Genomic DNA, 22282 nt, shown 5'->3' with positions numbered 1-22282 from the left:
GCTGGTGGGGAAGAGTAGGCAGGGTGCTGTTGCAGTTTCATGTTACTCTAAACTTCTGTTACCCTTAACCACTCCTTCATTTCAACCGTTGGTATCAACGAAGCAAAATCAATTCAACTAATTTGGCCCACGGTGGCCTAGCAAAACCATTAATTTATTATGCAACTATGCATATCTTTTAGAGATGGGGTATTAAACTTCTAATTAGGTATTAAACTGCATAGATTTTACATCTGACATGATAATTTTTTTTTTACTTGATCTTGTTGTTGTTGATTTTGTTAGCTTGATCCTGTTACAGCAGGAGCTTGATAATCTTGTTATTGTTACTTTTGATGTTACTTTATCTAGTTATAGTTACAGCATGAACCGGATAATCTTCTTATAGTTTCTTTTGATTTTACTTGAGCTAGTTAGTTACTTTTGCAGTTGGTTTCCAAGGCCAACTGTCTGATTGTTAATTTAAGTGCTTGTCATACATGATACAACAACCTTTAAATTAATTCATATTTTATTATAAATGAAAATACTTTCCAATTTTTTTTTGAAAGAGAAGAAGAACTTTCAAATTGGTATTAGATGAAAACTTGATGGAAATAAACTTTGAAATTCTAATTTTGTTTAAGCATATTATTTCTTTGTCTTAAATTGAACATAAGACTTCGAATGAATTCAAAATGCAAACTAGTTGTGGTATATTTTAACTTTTAAGAACATAATGAATAAAGGAACCAACCATAAGGAAGATATTTGTTTCTCCTCCACTTAATCTCTATGTGATCACCCGGAAGCAAATCACCTACACAATCAAAGATATGAAGATCATGTGGAGGAGTATCAATAGGTGGTGCCTTTAGCCTTTCCCATGGGACACCATGCTCTATTGTAGTTACCCTTCTTCCATGTGGTGGATGCCTATTACCTATAATAGACATGTAATCAATAATTAGGCCTCAATTACTCCTTCCTTTTTTAAGTCCTTTATTTTCTTAATGGAAACTCCTCAAAAAGTTCTGGTAGAATTTTTGCTTTTGTGCTAAATGGGAACATGATTATATAAAAGTGCAAGATCACCAAGAATCATGTCCAATTACTGGGCATTCAAGGTGTTAGTGCTTAGATCATAGCTAATCACAACCTCATAGCATGATAACATAAATCCAACATGGCCATTATGCACCAAAAATGTAACTTGTGAGAAAACACATCTATTTACTTTTAGAATTGATTCCAAAGCCAAACTCAATTTCAAGAAGAAGTTTCCATGATAACCTTCTGAATGTCAAAATTGATTCTGAGAAATAATAGGGCATATACACTCTCAAGAGCAAGATACTAAAGTCATGAATCAATCAGGATGCACATAACTCCTCTGCTTGCTGCTGTAACTTGTTTCCACCTTCATTCTCATCCATGAAAAAGGCCAACGAAGCGGCACGAGCCTCATCAAGCTCCTTTTCTTGCCATGTCTAAAAAAACACTGCCAACATTTCTTTTGGAAGCAACATGCCATTTCCACTCCCTATAAGCAACTGAACCAACAACTCTACCCCATTTCTCCTTCATGGAATGACATTTGACAAAGTGAAGATGGAGGGAGCCTCTCTCAAGTATGCTTTCCAACACCAAATCTGGCAAGGCCAACACTAACATCTCTTGAGCGTCCTAAACGTTCTCCACCTTTGAAGTGTGAGTCTTCTTTAAAAGAGACATTCATGTAGGAATTAAGTATTTCTTAATTTTAATTTGACATCATCACCATTATCACAATTTTTCGTTTTAACCACCAATATCTTCACTGAGACAGTCTTATCCGACTCTCGTGTGTACTAAATGTAAAATGTCTCTCTAAATATGGGTCTAATAAGAATTAATTTTTTTGACCTTAGGGTCTAAAACAATAATATTTAACCACTGCTACTGACACCCATGGAATCATCAACCTCATCAAACTTTTTAAGGTTGATGAGGTTGATGATTCACCACAGATAGCAACCTGATGCAGCTGAATTGCAGTGAAGCAATGGTGTTCACTTCGTATCTCTTCTTCTCTCTTCTTCTCTTCTGCTTCCTTATCATCACTCCCTCTTCACTCTCACAACCAAACAACAACCAGGTACCTACATCATCAGAGTTGACTTTCACTTCACCTCAATCGTTGACTTCATTCTAGGTTTTCAATTTCTCAATTTCCCCATTTTTCTTTCAGTTCTGTGAAGCTGGAATTGGACACACTGAATCTTCATGCGGAACTGGAACCCCATCATCATCCAAGTTGCTGATCAAGGGTGGCACCGTCGTCAATGCTCATCACCAACACGTTGCTGATGTTTACATCGAAGATGGCATCATCGTTGCTGTTAATCCAACCATCAACGTTGGAGATGAAATCAAAGTGATCGATGCCACCGGGAAGTTCATCATGCCCGGTTAGTTAGCCCAATCTTTTATGGTTATCACAATCATGGTCATCATAATTTGTTTGGCAATTGGCATACTCTGAAAATGCATATTTTTTTCTCTGGGAAATGAGTGTCTGACACCCAGATAGATGATTGATGTGATATATGATATGATGTGATCGGAAGAAAGGGATAAAGAGAAAAATGGGGTATAAGTGAGGCGGAGCGGAGGTGTTTGTACTATTTGTGTGTTTGAAAATCGGGATTGTTTTTCTCGACTTACAGTGGGTGTACTGTGTAGACACCCCAAATGTAATTGAGTGAAAGGAAGAGAAGAGAGATAAGTGATACATGTGATCTGACACGAAGAAATAGATAGAATGAAAAATTGGGTTTGTATAAGGTGTCTATGTTGTCTAGGTTCTTAAAAATCAGGATTGTTTTTCTTGACTTACAGGGGGCATTGATCCTCATACCCACCTGGAGTTTGAGTTTATGAATACTGTGACAGTAGATGACTTCTTCAGTGGTCAAGCTGCAGCATTAGCTGGCGGGACAACTATGCACATTGACTTCGTTATACCGCTTAATGGGAGTTTAACGGCTGGGTTTGAAGCGTATGAAAAGAAGGCGAAGAAGGCTTGCATGGATTATGGGTTCCATATGGCTGTCACCAAGTGGGATGAAACTGTTTCGAGAGAAATGGAAATCATGGTCAAGGAGAAAGGTTGTAATCTATTCCCTTGTTGCGTTTTGAATTGGGAAATGGGTTGATTATGCAGCAATAACCATTTGTGTTTTGTAATTGCAGGTATCAACTCCTTTAAGTTTTTCATGGCATACAAAGGAGCTCTCATGATCAATGATGAGCTTCTTCTGGAAGCATTTAAAAAATGCAAGTCCCTTGGCGCCTTAGCCATGGTCCATGCAGAAAATGGAGATGCTGTGTATGAAGGTCAAAATAGAATGATTGAGCTTGGAATAACAGGTCCTGAGGGGCATGCTCTTTCAAGGCCTGCAGTGGTAAATTCTCAAATTTGTTCTTCCATAAAGAATTCACTGAATAATGGAATTGAAATATTGATCATGGCTGCTTTCATTCCATCTTCTCCATTGTCATAAGAAGCCATAGCATACACAATTTTCACTTGTTACTCAAGTCAAATAAAACTGCTTTTAGCTGCTAGTGTCAAATTTCACACACTTGTAACCAGACTTGGTTGACATTTGTCGTGTTCAGTTTACATCTGTTTTGATAAACCACATTTGGTTAATATGTGATGGTTTGATTACTGTGAGGTCTAAATTTCTGTCTGTGTGATTTATAGAACATTTACCTATTGGACTTGGGTTCCTGTGTAGTTGGAAGGAGAGGCAACTGCCCGTGCTATTCGCTTAGCAGATTTTGTAAACACTCCTTTGTATGTGGTTCATGTAATGAGCATTGATGCAATGGAAGAAATTGCAAAGGCCCGCAAATCAGGTTCTTAACTTGAATTCTTGTAGTGTTATTCTTTATTTTCATTAATGTTAGCGGGGAGGTGACTCTTGCAAATGATATAAGTGGACAACTCTTTAGTATATGTGTATAAATGTAGTATAAAACCATTCACATGTTTTCACCCAACTCAACAGCTTAAACTTTTGAGACAGTTGGTTTATATGGTATAAATGCATGACTCTGAAGTACAATCATTGTTGCCCCTCATTAGTCTTATGAAAAGTTGAAATTTAGTACAAGGTAGGTGGATTTGTGCTTTGTCCACGCTTCAAGCCCAATGAGATCTTGCGTGAGGGGGCATGTTACAAATATAATATAAATCATTCATGTGTAATGTGTCTTCTTCACCAAAAAGCTTAAGTTGTTATAATAGTTGGTTTATGACACTTTAATTATATTTTACAGACTTGTATGATAGTCATACTTGTCTTATTCTATGACCAATGCCCTGTTTTACTTTTTTTTTTTCACGTGTCCATGATGAATTAAAGTATCTTTGTTGGTGGAAAATTAATTCCTTCTTGCCATAAAGATGGATTAAATTTATAAATCATGCTTCATCCTCACTTTCAAGCTCATAAATTTGTTCATATTCATTCTATGAACTAAACACAGTACAAGTGAATTGGATTGATGTCCTTATTGTTTACATATAATTGATGTGTTTCAAGTGTGACATTTTAAGTTTTATTGATAGCTTAGTTTTTACGAGCTTCCCTGCTTTTGAAACTTCAAAACAGAGGATTAGTTTATATGTTTCCTCTGACATTTTAATTGTTTTTGTTCCCTAATAATTTTGTTTTAGTAAGGTCACCTGTTTGCTTTCATACTGCAGGACAACGGGTAATTGGAGAGCCTGTTGCCTCTGGGTTAGCCCTTGATGAATCTTGGCTTTGGCATCCTGACTTTGAGACTGCAGCAAGGCAAGGGCCTTCACTTGTTTCATTGTTTTCTGTCGTTGTTGGTGTTGTGTTGTTTTTTGTCTGTTGTATTCAGTTTTAAGAATATAAACCATATTCCATCTTATGTTTCAGGTATGTCATGAGTCCCCCTATTAGAAAACGAGGACATGATAAGGCCCTTCAAGCAGCCCTATCAACAGGAGTTTTGCAGGTTTCACATTATGAGTTAGTCTTAAGTTCACTAATCATTTAAAGATAAGGGCTCGAGTTTGTGGAAGTAGTTAGGCCTTTGCCCTGGCATGCATCCTAACACTTGTTTCTATTTATAATCTCTATATTATTGTTAATACCTCACATTGACTAGAGACATGTCCAACATAGTTCTTATAAAAGGCTTTGACAATTCTCACCTTACAAGCTAGCTTTTGGGATTTAGACTTGGCCTGATTCTAAGATGATATCCGAGCATGTCCTAGATCTGATATTGGATTCTAAATTCGGCCACCCTGGGATGCCTTTGTTGCATGCAGCTGTTAGTTCTATAAACTTCACGCTCCAGATGTTCAATTTTGTGCACGAGGGGTGTATTAAAATCCCACGTTGACTAGAGATATGACCAAAGTAATCTTTAACTCCTTATTAAAGGCTTTGGCAAAATCCTTACCTTACAAGCTAGCTTTTGGGGTTGAGTTAGGTTGAGCCCAAGTTCTAAGAATTACCATTGCCTTGAGCCCAATTTTATTCTCTTTACTAGGATCGTTTATTTGACTAAAGGGTACCTTTTACAAATTTGCAGCTGGTAGGAACTGATCATTGTGCCTTTAATTCCACCCAGAAAGCTTTTGGAATTGATGACTTCCGGAAAATTCCTAATGGTGTCAATGGTAATCACATAATGATCCTGGATATTTGTGGCCTAAATACATTGTGGTTGGTTTTAAAATGTTTCCTTACTAATATGCAATGCAATCCAAAATCTGTAGGCATTGAAGAAAGGATGCATATAGTATGGGATATCATGGTGGTAAGATAATAAATTTCCAGCTTCTCCTTTGCTCTCTTGATAGATTGGGGTGAAATGGAGGAGAGGAAGATGATAACCTTCTAACTAGAGTTTATGGTTATACATCTCAGGATTCTGGCCAGATATCTGTCACTGACTATGTCCGGGTGACCAGCACCGAATGGTATATTTTCTGTTAATCAAAGTAAAATTGCCATCCAGTTCTTATGATAATAAAAAGGAGTTCATAGTATTATTTATTATTATTATTTGAAAAGTCTATTTGACAAAGATGCCAAAAATTGTGAATGACTTTTTTTTGCTTTTGTTTATGCATTCATTTCAGTGCTAAAGTCTTCAATATATATCCAAAGAAAGGAGCTATTCTTCCAGGATCTGATGCAGACATTATCATCCTCAATCCAAATTCAAGCTTTGAGATAACTGTGAAGTCACACCACTCCAGGCTGGACACAAACGTCTATGAGGGAAGAAGGGGAAAGGTACTGATTTAGCTATAATATGGTCCATTTAGGGATGGAAGTTAATTAACTGCTTAGTGACAAAATGAGCAGTGAGCACGAAACAGATCTCCATGTCTTGACCTACTATGGGGTTTTCACCCATTTCTCTTAAGTTCTCTCTGGGCTTCTGGTATGATGACTTGACTTAAGGAAATTTTTTTTTTAAATTAATCTTGTGCTATTTCAGGTAGTCAGGTACAAATGGTATATTACTTTATTGTAAAGTAAGAATTTGTATACAGTCCTATTCAATTAAAGGCATGTTGTTGATCTGGCTGTGTTGAGTTCTGAATTAGGTAGTGCACACTGGTTTTGCATATCGTAAAACACAATTGTTAATGGCTTAACATTTGACTGCTAAAATTAATTCCAGATTTAAGCAGATTCTTTGTTAATAATTTTATATTGCGGACATTTTCTATTGGCTATCATTGGGAAATAACAAGTTATTCTTAACAAGTCACACTGCATCTTGAATTGCACTTGGGCACTGCACTGCAAATAGCATTGACTGGGCTAATCTAGGCTTTGTTTGCTAAAGCATATCACTAAGTGTGTGTGTGTGTGTCTGGGCAGAGTCTCTCACGGCCCATTGACTGATTTGTTCATGCTTTGTTCTTTTACCTTTTTTTGTGTCTTATGGCTCCATTCAACACATGCTTGTTGTATTTTGTTCAATAATTGAAGCCTTGTCGTGTGATATCACGATTCAAACTATAATTATCTTATTTCAGGGCAAAGTTGAAGTGACTATAGCAGGAGGAAGAATTGTTTGGGAAAACAATGAACTGAAGGTTGCTCCTGGTACTGGAAAATACATAAAAACGCCTCCTTTTAATTATCTATTTGATGGACTGGACAAGAAAGATGCCAGTTATCTGAATTCCCTTCAAGCCCCAGTAAAGCGAGCCAAATCCACCATTTAAAAGTTTCCTGTATCTTTTATTAGGAAAATTTCAACATATTACTAAGAAAAAAAAAACAATAAAGACCAGTTGTCTATTTAAATAAAAAAAATGTATATTCATATGCTGGTAAGCATTGTATGTATATATTATAATAGATATATTTCATGTTTCCTTTTCCACTGATGTAAAGTACATTGCTAGACTGTGTACTGTCTACAACAATTGGAGAAAAAGAGACCATGGCTATAATAAGATGCTGTACAATACAATAATGCATTCAGATTATGAAAGCTGCTGGTCAGGTTCCTGTTGAATGTATCATCTACATAATATTCTACAAGTAGCATGTCCATGACTTGAAAATGGAATGTCTATGGCAGTATGGTTCTAATCTTTTCAAGGCCTAATGCAACAATTTATGTAGGTAAGGATCCTCTTTTTCCCCTGCATAATAATAGTCAACAAATGAGTTAGTAATTGTATTCACTGAATCCACAATCCACAGTATTGCCATTTTTCTTTCATGCCCCTCTCTTTGTGTGAATGTGGATGTTTCAAGTTAATAGAAACACCAAATGGGTGTAGCTCAGGTATACAAGCATAAACTAAAAAACAGCACTTGTACATAGGAATAAGAACTAAGAACTATGGTCTCACCATGACTATAGGTTCTTCATGAGCATGTCCATGTCCATGTCCGTGGCCATGATAAGCATGACCATGACCATGATGAGCATGTCCAAGACCTTGATGAGCATGATGATGACCACGATTGGCATTGATGAACTCCCGTTCATTCCCAAGGCTGTGGCGCTTGATATCAGTGAGATCAATCTTCTGTTGCTTTTTCTTTGCTCGAGCCTGTGTGAACACCATTGAATAGTCTGTAGCTCCTGGAGCACTTTGGTCCCACCCTCCAAACTGAGGCACAGTTGTTACACCATGCTTTTTCTGCATATAATAGGATAATAATGTTAGTTGGCACTTGATAGCATATCTTATTTCATGGTGAAATATTTTAAAATCAATTCTCATTATAAGCTAGCTACACGTCTCAACTTTTGAGTAAACGTATTTTGGATGTTGTACAAATTGTAATACTAAACATGCATTCATTATTTTTACATAGAAAAGACAGTTTGTTTGGTGGAAGAATTGGAAATTTCTTCCTGAACTTGTGTTGGTTAACACCTCCAATGATCTATGCACATTAACCATTTCATGATTTCAAAAGCTTCCAATTTTTCTTGTGTGCAAAGGGAGTGAGTCTGGAATTTGTTTCATAAGGATAAGTTTAAGAAATTCAAAATGTATTTTATACAGCAATCATGCAGAATCCAGTAAATTAGAAACACCCCAATGTACCAAAATTGAACAATTACTAGAAAACTCTGAAATGTCTACATAAACAAGAAATAAAAAAGGAGCTTTGTAACAAATAGAACTACAACTTATAACCATATAGCATAAAAAATGTCCTTTTCCTTATTCTTCTTTCCTGAATCCTACCATGGTTTAAGACTATTATTATCATGAAGCAACTATTCCAAAAGCTTAAGCTGTTAGATGAATACAAAAGAAATATTTTATATTATATTTCTAATTATTGCAAAAGACATAGTTTTTCATAGTTTGGAAGGTCAAGAAGTTCATTTTCCCTATATCTTTTAAAAGCTTACCTGCACCTGTTCCATGGCTGAATGGAGAGGTGAGGGACCTGGGAATATACAAATCAAGGTGCTTATTCCTGCTACCTTTTCAAGATTTATGCCCAATTGAAGGGTGTTTGGATGTTCTAGTCATGGGGTATTTTTATCTTGGGGAAACCAGGATAAAACTGGCTATATTTTGTTTTGCTGAGTATTTAAAAATCCTAGCTTCAAGGAAAGATTAACGTAATTAACGGAATTGTAGATAAGAAATCTTGAAAAGAGTAAAAGTAGGACAAAAAAATGTGGTTGTCCACCTACTACTTTCCTTCTATTATGAGCTTGGGCAAATTAAAACATATATAATTGTTATTCCTTTACCTAAATATCTTTTAGGCAACGGCAACATTAGGTATGCAGAGTCTTATCCCCGATGGTTAACTCAAATTGCAAGAGTTATGAGACATAAGAAATGAGTCATATGAAAGGTGAATAGTCTAGGGTTCGAACCCTGAAAACGGACTAATTTACTAGCATTACTAACAACTTAACATTTGCCTAAAAAAAAGGTATACGGAGTATTTTTTTCATTCATGAGAATTGTTCTTTTTTTAATCATGTTTCCTATAATTAGGACTCCTAGTTATGTATAATACCTCTGATCCTTCTAAATCTTTTTCTTTATATTTTGTCACCTTTAAAGTAAAATCCACATCACCAATTTTAGTCACACTCGTTAGTTTCCCTAAGTGGTGATTAATTTTTTTTAACATCCGAAAAATAAATTGTAATTGATCCATTTACCTCCCCCACCCAATCCATATGTCCCATTGTTCTTACATTTGAGTTATCCATCGGGGACGGGGATGGTGATTAAAATCCTAATAAGCTACCGTTTGTTTTCAATTAAAAAATAATTTTTATTTTATTTTAAAAAAAGATAAACATTTAGAAATTTTAAATAGGCACTTGAATTTTGTTAAGATTAGATGATACTGGACTGATACTCCTGCAGTTGAATTTGGTTGAGGTGCGACATGGAGATAAATTGATTCAAATATTCCCAAGATAACAATTTATCCTTATATCTAGCATGCAATCTTCACCAAGATAACAGAATCTCCCTCATAATAACTAACTCTATCACCTGCAATGGAGTCTCTTTTCTTTTGCATCAAGTTTCTTCCTCTCCTCACACCTTCACTAACGACTACTATCATTCTGCTTCAATATCCCAAGAGGTAAGTAGAACTTGTTGGTGGTGGGGTTCCCTCTATTTCTGGTAACTCTTGTACATCATTCTAAGCACACATTTTTTTTGGTTTTGACCCCGATATCTCCACGGTCGTGAGACTAATCCCTCAGGTCAACGCACTAAGTCATAGGGACTCACCGATGACTGTTTTGTTTCCACACATTAAAACATAGAGAGCATTTTTTTCTTGGTCACATGAATTGAGTAGTTAATTGTTGGATCCATTGCTGTATTGGTTGGTGGGTGGCCTCAGGAGGATTAAAGCAAAATGAAGGTGATAGATAAATTACAAGCAGCTGCAGCTGCTGATCCAAATGGAGTGGTGTTCTTATTTGAGTTCTTCCCCCTAAGAAGGAACAAAGGGTGGATGATGTATTTGAGATGATGAAGGGTATGGTGGCCCACAATCCTTCGTTTTGTGCTATCACTTGGGGTGCTGGAGGCTCAAAGGCTGATTTAACATTGGAAATTGCCAAAAGGATGCAGAACTTGGCATGTGTGGAAACCATGATGCACCTCACCTGCATCAACATGCCTATTGACAAGATTGACAATGCTCTCCTCACCATCAAGTCCAATGACCTCCAAAATGTGCTAGCCCTCCGTGGCGACCCCCCAAAAGGCGACGAAAAATTTGTCCCGATCGAAGGTGGCTTTGCCTCTGCACGATACCTGGTATAGCACCTAAATGCATGTTTGGATATACCATGAAAAAACACATTAAAGCAAAATCATAGTGGACAGAAGCAACTGTTCCGTGATTTTGGCTTCACATTTATTTTGGACTCGTTTTTAAAGTTGCTATGGTCTTGAGTCTTGACTTTATGAATGCTGATGTTTTTGTAGGTGAAACATATCAGAGGCAAATATGGTGACTACTTTGGCATTACAGTTGCTGGTTATCCAGGTTCATGATTTTTCTATCATTGCTTTCAACTTTGTTATCACTTCCTAATCCTATCATTTTTGTTGCTACTCCTCTGTCCAAAACCAATTGCCCTTTATTACCTATTGTTTTTTCTCTTCAGAGGCACATCCGGATGTTATAGGAAGTGATGGGGTGGCTACACCAGAAAGTTATCAAAATGATCTTACTTACCTGAAGAGCAAGGTACCGTCACTAAACACTTATTCGGCTATATATTTAGTCAATGCGAGGCTTCTCATCACTTCCTTGTCTAAGTATGTGTTCTTTTTATAGGTCGATGCCAGAGCAGATCTGATTGTCACTCAGTTATTTTATGATACGGATATATTCCTCAAATTTGTGAATGACTGTCGCTAAATTGGAATAACTTGTCCTATTGTGCCTGGCATTTTGCCCATTAATGATTACAAGGGCTTTAAACGCATGACTAGTCGTTGTAAAACAAAGGTAAGAAAAACTTGTATAGGACTTCTGGTATTAAATGTTCTCAATGTTTGGTATTGATATCCATGTCTACATGTAATCTGGAAGAAAAACTTGGTTTTGCCCTTTTGAAAGTTGAACATTAAAAGTAATCAAATTTCAGAAAGTGCAATGTAAAATTTTACTTGCAGTTAGTTAGGTTCATCAGATCGATCTGAACCGATGAACACCCTACTTGAAATTAGAGATAAATTTGTCAATGAAAATTTTCACACTACATATCTCTATTATATGTTTTACTTCTTTACCAATTTGTTATGTTAGTCAAGTATCATGGATTCTAATATAATGTTTCTTTTGTTAATGAAGTAATGTAGATACCTGCTGACATTATGGCAGCTTTAGAGGCTATCAAAGACAATGAAGAAGCTGTTAAGACTTATGGAATTCACCTGGGAACTGAAATGTGCAGAAAAATTTTAGCTCATGGAATTAAGACATTGCATTTCTATACGCTAAATAAGGAGAAATCAGCATTGACAATACTAATGGTTGTCTCCTATTTCATGTGATGTTCTAGCTTGTGATATTTATATTGTGATTAGCCAAATATTCCAAAAACTTTGTTTCTTAAAGTTGATACAATGTTATTGCATGCAGAACCTTGGAGACTCCCTGCAAATATCCTCCGTGTTAGGGAAGATGTCATCCAATCTTTTGGTACAACTTTGCAATTGCCATGTCTAGTCAAGGAAGTTGGAGTAACAGCCCGAGATACTTTTTGATTCGCGAGTATCTCGGGCTGCTACTCCAACTTCCTTGACTGCCCCTCTCAAGCTAAGGGGTGGCAGCACTACTCCTAGCTTGTCTCTTAATTGGCTGAACCGTGTGAGTTAAAGCTTTGGTGAGACAATCTGCAGTTTGATCTGCAGTTGGTACATAAGCAACAACTATATATGAGCTGTGAAACTGCAATTTATGTTGATTGTAAGGCTTTAAGCATGGATAGCAAGCACAACCGAAAGTCTTCATAGCCTTATAATCTGGTGTTTTATGAAACAACAAGTCATATGGTGATTGATTTTGTAGAATTTGACTTGGCAGCCTGTTAATGAGAAATACAGCAGTAGCAAAGGCTTCCCACCAATAATATAAAGGCATTTTGGCTTGTGCTAAGAGTGTCAAACCAAGTTCTACAATATGTCTATGCTTCCTCTCAGCTCTCCCATTTTGAACAGAGGTGTATGGACATGATTCCCTCAATTATATTCCTTTCTCTTATTCCAAAGAATATTTGTTTGAACAATATCTCACTTTTTTATCCAACTATCATAGAGCAAATTGTCCACAAGTTTCTGAGGTGGCTGCTGAAGTATTGGAAAACTGCAGCGTTGAGAGATGAGAACGCAGCAGCACCGGCCAACACTCCGGCGTTGAGAGATGAAAACGCAGCAACGTTGACGTCGCAGAAAACTGATTTTCTTTAAATAGGACTTTTAGTTTTGGATGTAATCCTTTCTTCTTTTGTTTGTTCAATACACACTCTTTCATCAATGCATTTGACTTTCTTTCATTAGTTGGTGTTTCTATTTATGCTTAATGTTCTAATGGTCATAATATATAATGATTTTTAAGGTTTTTATTAATTCGTAAACATTATTGAAAAGTTGATATGAATTGGTGTTGACTTAGTTTATATATGAAAATTCTCATGTCTTTGGTATGTATGCCTTAGATGGTGTTATGTTTTTCTCTCTAAGTATCTGTTGCTATGTGATGATCTTAACTCTTGAGGGGTTAATTTAAAAGTTGGTATGTTAAATTTAAGAAGGAAAGTAGGAAACCACCAATGCATCATTCACCACCAGGAAAGATTGTCTTATGATAGGAAAAGAGCATTAGCTATGTATAATTGAGTGAGTATGTCCACTAATGCTCATTTTGACACTAACTAAGACTAGGATTTCAATGGATAGGTTTGCTTAATTAGTGAGTTAGTTGGTAAATAACCGGCTTATCAAAAAAAAAGTTGGCAAATAACTCTATTGCTGAAATACATTTGCTTAACTAATGAATTAGCTGGTAAATAACACTATCAACATCTGAAAGGTGTTATAAAGGGTGTGCCTATTCCGCGAGTACCTGCAAACCAACCTAAAAAAAATATGTTTTTAAGCATTTTGGATGAGTTTTATCAAGCAAACTCATGAGTTGATTCGCCAACCTTTAAAAATTTATTTCCTTAATGTCTTGACATCATATTTTTAATATTTTTTTACTCATGAACCAACTGACAAACTCGTCAATCCAGCACTCAATGGTGCAAGTTGATTGACATTTTCAACTCATATTCTCTAGCGGGCTAACTTGACTTGACCTACTTTAGACGGGTTGAAAGCGGGAAGAATTGTCCGCATTGCCACCCCTAACTAATTTATAGCATTTAGAAGAGAGACATTGCCACATGAAAGCTTCAACCAAAGTTGGGCTCCCTCCTCTTTCTTTTCTTTGTAGACAAGAATGCTATCAAATTTTTTAATAACAATTTTCATTTATTCGTTGAAATTCATGTATTGTTACTGAAAATATGTGTCTCAGTTTTGATATATTGGAATCTCATAATTTTCAACTTGTAAATGAGAGTTTTGAGAAAAGAATGTTAAAATAAGTATTACCAATACTCCTCATATTGGTGACCGGTAAATAGCTACATGATCAATTATGGTTGAAATTGAAACAATAACGATTCATAGTCCACTCAACATAGCCAAACCACTAAAGACCGCCACAAAGTACAGAGTAGAAAAAAAAAGTTTAAAACTTCTCACTTTGTTACATTAAAAATTCATCACAAAAAGTGAGTTTTTGGAGTGATAGCCACGGTTGAGCAGTCCGCCAATCTTATTTGAAATAGCTTATTTCAGCAGTGTATCAAAGTGCGTTTGAAAAAACAACTTAATTAAGCGCTTATAAGTTATAACGATAGGCGATAAAAACTTATTGATAAGAGCCCAACATGAAAGCCCAACCCAACAGAAGTATTATATAAACATAAAATTATCAATTGAATAAGAATTCTTCTCTTTTCCTTCAACTTTCTGCGTTCGCAAATCCAAACACAACCGCGGCGGCGATGGCGACAATCAGCCTCCGGAAGGGAAACACACGGTTGCCACCGGAAGTCAACCGCGTCCTCTACGTCCGAAACCTCCCATTCAACATCACAAGCGAGGAGATGTACGATATCTTCGGCAAGTACGGCGCAATCCGCCAGATCCGAATCGGAACCACCAAGGACACGCGCGGCACCGCCTTCGTCGTGTATGAGGACATCTACGACGCCAAAACCGCCGTCGATCACCTCTCCGGCTTCAACGTCGCCAACCGCTACCTCATCGTGTTGTATTACCAGCAGGCGAAGATGAGCAAGAAGTTTGACCAGAAGAAGAAGGAGGATGAGATCGCGAGGATGCAGGAGAAGTATGGCGTTTCCACCAAAGACGTCAAGTAGATGTAAGACTCACTCTTCTTCCTCCTGAATTCGATAGGATCGTTGTGTTAGGGTTTTGTTATCGCTATGTATATCTATATCTGTGTTTGATTTGATTGTGGAACTATGCTTATGTTGAACTGTGTAAACTATAATGATCAAAGCAATATCATTATTATGGATGATTTTATCAATTTTCTGTTGTTCTATTGAATTGAATTTATGAAGATTCGATATCGTGCGTTGCTGGATAGACATTGAAATTGATGTGTTTGTGGGTTAGGGTTTAGGGCACATGATAATTGTGAAGAGACGTTGAAATTTCTGATTTGTAGATAGTTATATTAGTAGGTGATGGTCATGGTTTGCCAACTGTATGTTGTCTATCATAAGAGTTCTCTTAACGAGTGCTAACGAGTATCCAAATATAGCCGAAGAAGTTACGTTGGAGCACAACCAAAGAGAGCATAGATGCATATCTGTATATGTATCATTAGTCCTGTAAAAAATTAGTTTCTAATAGTAATAGCAAGTGTTTTGTTCTAGTGGAAAAAGCTTCTCTAGAGCGAGCGTGTCGGTAAAGTGAGAGAGTGAGGGTGTATCCACCTTAGGATTTTTTGTTACAAAATACTTTAACTTAGGTCAATGATTTAGTTTCAGGTTTTGTTCATCAAGGTAAAACTCCGCAATTTGAAGAAATTGGGTTGTGTGCATCTCTACTAATTTGTCAATCCTCTATTAAACCAAAGCCTCTACACTTTTTTGGATTAAACCTCCTCAAAGAATAAAAGAAGGAGTGTGTACTCCCGTTGCTCTCATAATATGATGAGAATCAAGATTTGACAAAAAGTTTTAAAGCAAGTTTTTGGAGTTGCATGTATCCCTACTGTATTGAATTGGATCCCAAACATCAGTAAAGTATTTTCTCTTAAAAAATATGGAGGATGCTTCTTAGATACATACGAGTATTGTATGTGTATTTCTATCGCATAGGGAGACAAAAATCGATACTAGCAATTTTGAAGTTTCTGGATTTCATGGAATTGAATTGACTAAATCTGTTTCTGTTTATCGGCTTCATAGGAGACTCATCATTTAGATTATAGGTTATTTTTTTGAAGGACCCAAACATACTTTACAAACTTGTGATAATTTGGAATGTGTAAGCATTGAATTCTACCGCGATTGTAGTTGTAAGTGTTAATTTCCTTTTAGAGTTTTAGTACTTCCTTTTGGAATGTGTAAGCCTGAGAAATTGTCACAGGTGACTACTTGACATTAAATATTGATACAAAACTGAATTCAGTAGTGTCATCTAAGAGTAGAAAGTTCATATAATGTTTTAGTGCTTACTGTTAGCCAAACATCTAAGACATACATGACTCTATTTTTCCTGCTGGTGTGATCTAAAGTGTATTCAAATATATTAATGGTGCACATACTATTAAACCTAGTTTGCAAGAGAGATAGTACATAAATAACACTCTTTTGATTTGATTTCTAAGTGAGCAGCAATTACAATATAAGGCTTATTACAAGCTTTCACAGGAAAGAAAAGGAAAAGCAAAAAATAAAACCTGTCGAGCAAAATACCTAGTAGCATATCTTTACATTTCTCGAAGGTTAGTTTTAAGTTTTTTTTTCCCTCTTGTGTTTGTTTCCACCTTGACCCATTTCTCACCTATATTCCCCCTCCCAACCAAGCAGCTATCATGCATGACAATCCTTGATCTTTCACTCATCAGTATCTGCACTGTTTAAAAACACACGTCTGAAAGAGAGACTATGATCCCTCTTAAAATATCTTTGCATGGTCCCTTCTAATACAAGGTTGAATCACGCCTCTTCTTAGTAAAAGCTTCTGGGTTTCCTTTACTCATCATCGCAGCAAACTCATCATAGTTAATCCGGCCATCCTGTAGAGACATGCAAGTTTCCTCATTATTTTTCAAAATCAACACTCAAATCTGCTGTACAGTATACTAACCATATGTGTAAGATTTTTTTTCATGTTAGAACTTCAACAATACATGTAAATGTAATTTATTCAGTTCAGGGCTTACGTTATCGGCATCAACTTCTGAAATGATTTCCTTGATGTCCCGGCCATCATGCATGTTGAACTCGTGGAGAGCTTGCTCTAGTTCTTCAATGGTAATGTACCTGATTCATGGCAAAGCAGTGAAATTAGAACCTTCAACACCAATTAGTTTCAGGAGTGGCAAATATATGTTCAATCTAGTTGATTTTGTTTTATTTCTTTACCCGCTGTTATCTTTATCGAAGTATTGGAAAGCAGTATAAAGATGTTCTTCTTTGTTCATCCGGTTCATGTGCATCGTTGCTGTGATGAACTCGTCGTAATCTATGGTTCCATTACCATCAGCATCTGCCTGCATTTTGCAGAAGAATAAAGAAAAACCATCTTAGTAGTTTGTAGTGGAGAAGATACTTTTGAGCATGCAAAAATGAAGGAGAGAGAAACTTACAGCTTCCATTAATTGCTTAACTTCTTGCTCTGTCAGTTTTGTTCCTTGTTTTGCAAGTCCTTGCTTGAGCTCTTCTATTGTGATGGTTCCACTGTTGTCCTCATCCATCCCCTTGAACATCTGCTTCAACCCCATAATTTCTTCCTCGGATAGGCAACCAGCAATGACCTAACCATGTGTAAATTTAAACATACTGCTTAATTTATACAATTTCACTAAATGATTTATCCAAAATGAACAAAAGAAATTAAGTCAAAGTAGCATTACCCTTAGAGCAACTTTCTTGAATTGGTTCATTGCTTTGAACTGTTTGAGCCTATTCAGCACTGCATTGTCAAGTGGTTTATCTGGTGCTTCTCCATCCTCCTTGATCCATGGATGATCTATGTTTTTCATTAGAAATGCTTTGTTATGATTCCATTGAACTCAAAAGATTCATTTGTATTTGTAATTAATGTAAAAGAAATTGAACTTAAGTTGTTCATAGAAAGGAAGTCAATGAATATATATACTTAGAACTTCATGTGCTGTTAGCCTCTGCTTGGGATCTGAGTTCAACATTTTCCTCACAAGATCTTTTGCTGCAGGTGAAAGTGAGGGCCATGGATCGCTAGTGAAGTCAATGTGGCCTCGAAGGATAGCATTGAATATTCCATTTTCAGATTCTGTCAAACCAAGCCTTGGTTTCAGTTTCAAGTTATGCAGATATTATGCAGATACACTAGATTCTAGAGGAATCCTTTTCTTGTTCTATTTAAGCTCTATAAACGATAGATAATTTAGAAATAGCTTTGAAGTTGAGTGAATGAATATGAACCTGCCCAAAATGGAGGAACACCAGACAGAAGAATGTATAACATAACACCAATGCTCCATATGTCTACTTCTGGCCCATATTTCCTCTTCAAGACCTCAGGGGCAATGTAATATGCACTGCCAACAATATCTTTGAACACGTCTCCTGTAAAAAAGGTTAATCTTCGTGTTAAAATTTCATTTCAATTTGGAGTTCAATAATTATGTACCGACGATGTAATTTTTTTTATACTATCATCCAATCAGGATTCACTATTTGTCACATCAATTAATTAAATTAAGAAACTGCCAAAAAAAGAAACATATGATTGGATGTTTGTGTAAGATTTTTTACGGTGTCAAGAAATGACCGCTATACATGACACAATCTTATCCATTTCCCTTGCTCAATTGTAAAACTCTAAAAAAACAAAGAAAATGTTCATGGCTTCTCCTTGATATCTTGTATGAAAACATGCTGAATTTCATTGAAAAAGGAGAAAGAAAATAACAAATTAACCTGTCAATGATTTCATGCTAAACACATATTGCCTATGACTCTAAAATGGTAAATATGTAATGTTTTCCATGGAATTCTGATTATAATTATGATGTGAATTAATAGAGAGAAAACAGAAGAGAAAGGACATAATAAAAATTAGAAAACCTTGCTTGTAAAACACTGATAGGCCAAAATCTGTGGCCTTGAGGGGTGCATTCTCATCCTTGTTCAACAAGAGGAAATTCTCAGGCTTAAGATCCCTATGAATCACCCCCATGGAATGACAAGTGTGAACAATCTGAACAATGGTTCTCAACAAGGAAGCTGCGGCGCGTTCAGTGTAATGGCCCTTGGCAATGATCCTATCAAAGAGCTCACCCCCTGCACAAAGCTCCATGACCAGATGAACAGATTGCTTGTCCTCATAGGCACCAATGAGTTCCACAATGTTAGGCTGCCCTGTGAGATGGTGCATGATCTGCACCTCCCTCCTCACATCCTCTATGTCCTCCTTGTTCACAAGCTTCCTTTTTGCTATTGTTTTGCAGGCAAATTGCTTCCCTGTGGCCTTGTGTGTGCACAAATGAGTCACACCAAATTGCCCTCTTCCAAGCTCCTTCCCCATGCTGTAGGTTGCTCTCACATCCTCCATTGGCCTTCCGAGAACCGGGCCAACCGCGGCAGGCTTGGAATTCTTGGAGGATGGAGGAGGAGATGGTTTTGTTGATGGTGGTGGGGTGGTGGCAGAGTGCTCTGTTCCTGCCCCTGCATTTGCATTGTTGTTGGTGGTGCTATTTTGGTTATTGGTTTCTCCCTTTTCCTCAGGGTCATTGGTACCACCTGAGCAACAGTTGCCCATGGTGGAAGGGAGAAATCAAAGCAGAAAAAGGAAAAAACTATGAAAAAGGAAGGAACTGAGAAGATGGAGAGAGATGGATTATAGGAATGGTAAGGGTGGTGGAGAGAAAAGTATATCAGGGCATTGTGTTGTTTTTGTGTTTGGAGAGAAAAGTTCCATGCAGGGAAGAAAGAGGCATTGGGGAACAAAAAAAATATCTAAAAAAAAGTATTAAGGAAATTAAAGGGTGTTAAAAAGGACAGTTAAGTATTTACAGATTGGAATGATGAGGGAGGAAATTTAGAGGTAGGGATTGCCAGTGATAGAATTTAGGAATGATGGAAATTTTTGGGGGTGGCTTGTTGAGACAAGGGTGAGGAGGGATTTTCGGAGGAGGGAAAATAAAAATGGATTTTGGACAGTTACAAAGGTCAAAGGATCTTTGCTATAACATTCTACAAATGAGTTATGTAACTTAAATTGTTAGTTGTTACTAACAACATCATATAGTTTTCTTTTTGTAGCAAAAGAGTGCAAATCTAAACGTGTCTTGTGTTAATCAATAGTCTTTAAATAAATATTTGAGTCCATGGACAATATATTTAGGACAAAACTAAAATAAATGTTAACTTTTTTACAAAATTGGTAGAACATGGGAAAATTAGCAGACGTTCACTCCTAAGTAGGAGCGTCAGAAGATCTTTCTGAGGAAGGTTGTCCACCACCTTTTTTTAATAGAGTAAAATACACTCACCCCTCTCAAGGTTTGCAAGAATGACACTCCACCCCATTTTTTTTTAAAATCTACACTCCACCCCATTTTTTATAAAGACAAAATTTAGTGACGAAAACAAATTCGTCACTAATAAAAAATAATTACTAATTAGTGAAAATTTAAATAAATTTAATGCATATACACTATCATACATTAATTTATAAAAATAATTTTACTGAATTAAATTTAAAAAAACTATCAACTCTGTCTGTTAAGTCCACGTCCCATCTATCTCCAAATCATATTTCTCACCACAAACGGTCACCACCAAGCCTTTGCTCTCTTTAACATGGCGACCACCGTCCCAGAATGTGAAACCCCATGGCACCACCATGCCTCAAAGTTTTGTTGCGACTTGAACCCCAGAACGTGAATCGCACATCCTCAAAGCCACTTGTTCAACTACTTATTGTGAACTTCACCTCTTTAAGTTGTGAGTGAACGCTCTGTTGGTTTAAGATGTTGTTGGATTTTGTTAAAAACGGTGCTCCACCGCATCGTTGGGTTCTAATAACCTCCGATCCACTTCATATTTCTTAATTTTGTTTCCCTATTTTCTTCACCTATTTGTGTTACTTTTTGGGTCTACAATCCAATTTTGAAAATTGGAGGTATAAATAGATTATTTTGATTAAAATTGAATTAATATCAAATATGAAAACACAAGCATGTTTCATTATGTTCGAGATATGGTTTGTAAACCGGTCAGGTGTGCTATTACAAAATTTACATTGTGAATTTAAGGAGGAAGAACGCGATTGAGAGAATGGGGAGGACTGTGATGTTTTCCATTTTAAATTTATTGGAATATATTAAAAATATTTTTTAAAATTATTGATTAACAAATTAAATAATAACTAATTATTAATGAAGAATATTTTTCGTCACTAAATTTGCCTCTATATAAAATGGGGTGGAGTGTAGATTTTAGATAAGAATGGGGTGGAGTGTAATTCTAACAAACCTTGAGGGGAGAGAGTGTACTTTACTCTTTTTAATATTTTATTAATGTGATAATTGCTCTCAACTTTTCACTTTCTAACTCATCATGGTGTAATTGAACGATATTAAAACTAACTTGCATGAAATTGTCATGAGTCTCAGACATCCACATCCCATTGAGGCTACTCATGAGGTTTTTTTTTTTTTCATACATAAAATTCAAACATAAACTTCATTTAAGGAAAAAGAGAAGTGTACACTTAAACCTTGATCTTTTTTGAAAGTAAGTGTATACTTAAACCAATCAAATATTTTTCCACAATAAACAATATATGAATGGCAAACTATACAATAATATTCAATTACGTTCTTCACGGGCAAATCTTATGTAATTTGCTGAATCTTAGAAGCAATGTTATCGCGTGTATTACCATGAATCTTTCCTAAAGAACGTACTCTTTAATGTTTGCACGTTTATTATTTTGCATGTCAGAAAAATATCAAGTCCTTTACACGAAGTTTCTGATGATATAAATATAAATGATGTAGCTGCAGGTTGGTTGCATGATCATAGTTGAATGAGGAGAAAGACCATTTCTAGATACTAGCAGATATCATGTGAAATGTATGATCATTTTTATGGAATTTTTTTGAATAAAAAGAAAATTAAAACATAAAGTGTGTGAAACTTTTGATTAATTTTGTTTTAAAAAATAATATAAATCATAAAGAATTGATTTAATGATGACCTATATCTCATTTTGTTTAATTATGATTGAATAATTTAAATATTAATTAAATAAATTGAAATTTAGTAAGATATACTTTAACTCCTTTCAAAAAAAAAAGATATACTTTAACTAAGTAATTATTTTTAAAAAAAATAATTAATATTAATATTGTTGATTGATTAAGACAATTTAAGTATTGACAAAAATAGTTAAAAAGTTAATATT

At 35.9% G+C, this 22282-nt stretch overlaps 5 protein-coding genes and 1 pseudogene across 5 annotated transcripts; 3 read left to right on the top strand and 3 right to left on the bottom strand.

Annotated features, from left to right (window-relative positions):
• Positions 1-707: 707 nt before the first annotated feature.
• On the bottom strand, positions 708-1653 carry LOC130712909 (F-box protein At2g26850-like). Its single transcript, XM_057562741.1, has 3 exons — positions 1465-1653; positions 1320-1335; positions 708-922 (listed from the first exon to the last, which is right to left on the bottom strand). The coding sequence occupies exons 1-3, from the start codon at positions 1651-1653 to the stop codon at positions 708-710; spliced, it is 420 nt and encodes a 139-aa protein (XP_057418724.1).
• A 286-nt stretch (positions 1654-1939) lies between these two features.
• Positions 1940-7554, top strand: LOC130733320 (dihydropyrimidinase-like). Its single transcript, XM_057585457.1, has 12 exons — positions 1940-2116; positions 2210-2429; positions 2860-3129; positions 3214-3425; positions 3765-3885; positions 4739-4826; positions 4938-5016; positions 5602-5689; positions 5789-5829; positions 5940-5992; positions 6155-6311; positions 7067-7554. The coding sequence occupies exons 1-12, from the start codon at positions 2000-2002 to the stop codon at positions 7256-7258; spliced, it is 1638 nt and encodes a 545-aa protein (XP_057441440.1). The 5' UTR covers positions 1940-1999; the 3' UTR covers positions 7259-7554.
• LOC130733322 (uncharacterized) lies at positions 7328-9086 on the bottom strand. The gene is made up of 3 exons (XM_057585458.1): positions 8920-9086; positions 7898-8191; positions 7328-7684 (listed from the first exon to the last, which is right to left on the bottom strand). The coding sequence occupies exons 1-3, from the start codon at positions 8932-8934 to the stop codon at positions 7637-7639; spliced, it is 357 nt and encodes a 118-aa protein (XP_057441441.1). The 5' UTR covers positions 8935-9086; the 3' UTR covers positions 7328-7636.
• Positions 9087-9914: 828 nt separating this feature from the next.
• Positions 9915-12242, top strand: LOC130712771 (probable methylenetetrahydrofolate reductase (NADH); annotated as a pseudogene).
• A 2318-nt stretch (positions 12243-14560) lies between these two features.
• Positions 14561-18476, top strand: LOC130733319 (splicing factor 3B subunit 6-like protein). Its single transcript, XM_057585456.1, has 2 exons — positions 14561-15008; positions 18062-18476. Exon 1 carries the CDS (start codon positions 14629-14631, stop codon positions 15004-15006), a length of 378 nt encoding a protein of 125 aa, XP_057441439.1. The 5' UTR covers positions 14561-14628; the 3' UTR covers positions 15007-15008; positions 18062-18476.
• LOC130733318 (calcium-dependent protein kinase 17-like) lies at positions 16456-19852 on the bottom strand. The gene is made up of 8 exons (XM_057585455.1): positions 18937-19852; positions 18292-18435; positions 17987-18139; positions 17742-17857; positions 17475-17642; positions 17251-17378; positions 17049-17148; positions 16456-16901 (listed from the first exon to the last, which is right to left on the bottom strand). The coding sequence occupies exons 1-8, from the start codon at positions 19628-19630 to the stop codon at positions 16806-16808; spliced, it is 1599 nt and encodes a 532-aa protein (XP_057441438.1). The 5' UTR covers positions 19631-19852; the 3' UTR covers positions 16456-16805.
• Positions 19853-22282: the final 2430 nt, after the last annotated feature.

The sequence above is a fragment of the Lotus japonicus genome, chromosome 1 (assembly GCF_012489685.1).
Source record: "Lotus japonicus ecotype B-129 chromosome 1, LjGifu_v1.2".
In the NCBI taxonomy this organism is placed as follows: Eukaryota; Viridiplantae; Streptophyta; class Magnoliopsida; order Fabales; family Fabaceae; genus Lotus; species Lotus japonicus.
Note: the sequence above shows the minus strand (reverse complement) of the source record. Positions and strands in the feature narration are given on the sequence as shown.

Bases quoted from the DNA above. Each gene is read 5' to 3' on its own strand.
- LOC130712909 (XM_057562741.1), bottom strand. From the start codon at position 1,653: ATGTTAGTGTTGGCCTTGCCAGATTTGGTGTTGGAAAGCATACTTGAG.
- LOC130733318 (XM_057585455.1), bottom strand. From the start codon at position 19,630: ATGGGCAACTGTTGCTCAGGTGGTACCAATGACCCTGAGGAAAAGGGA. The intron at 18,140-18,291 runs GTTCATATTCAT...TTGGTTTGACAG, and splicing joins TGTTCCTCCATTTTGGGCAG to AATCTGAAAATGGAATATTC. The intron at 17,379-17,474 runs GTAAGTTTCTCT...TGCAAAATGCAG, and splicing joins TTAAGCAATTAATGGAAGCT to GCAGATGCTGATGGTAATGG.
- LOC130733320 (XM_057585457.1), top strand. From the start codon at position 2,000: ATGCAGCTGAATTGCAGTGAAGCAATGGTGTTCACTTCGTATCTCTTC. The intron at 2,430-2,859 runs GTTAGTTAGCCC...CTTGACTTACAG, and splicing joins CGGGAAGTTCATCATGCCCG to GGGGCATTGATCCTCATACC. The intron at 6,312-7,066 runs GTACTGATTTAG...ATCTTATTTCAG, and splicing joins ATGAGGGAAGAAGGGGAAAG to GGCAAAGTTGAAGTGACTAT.
- LOC130733322 (XM_057585458.1), bottom strand. The intron at 7,685-7,897 runs GTGAGACCATAG...ATTATTATGCAG, and splicing joins ATGAAGAACCTATAGTCATG to GGGAAAAAGAGGATCCTTAC.
- LOC130733319 (XM_057585456.1), top strand. From the start codon at position 14,629: ATGGCGACAATCAGCCTCCGGAAGGGAAACACACGGTTGCCACCGGAA.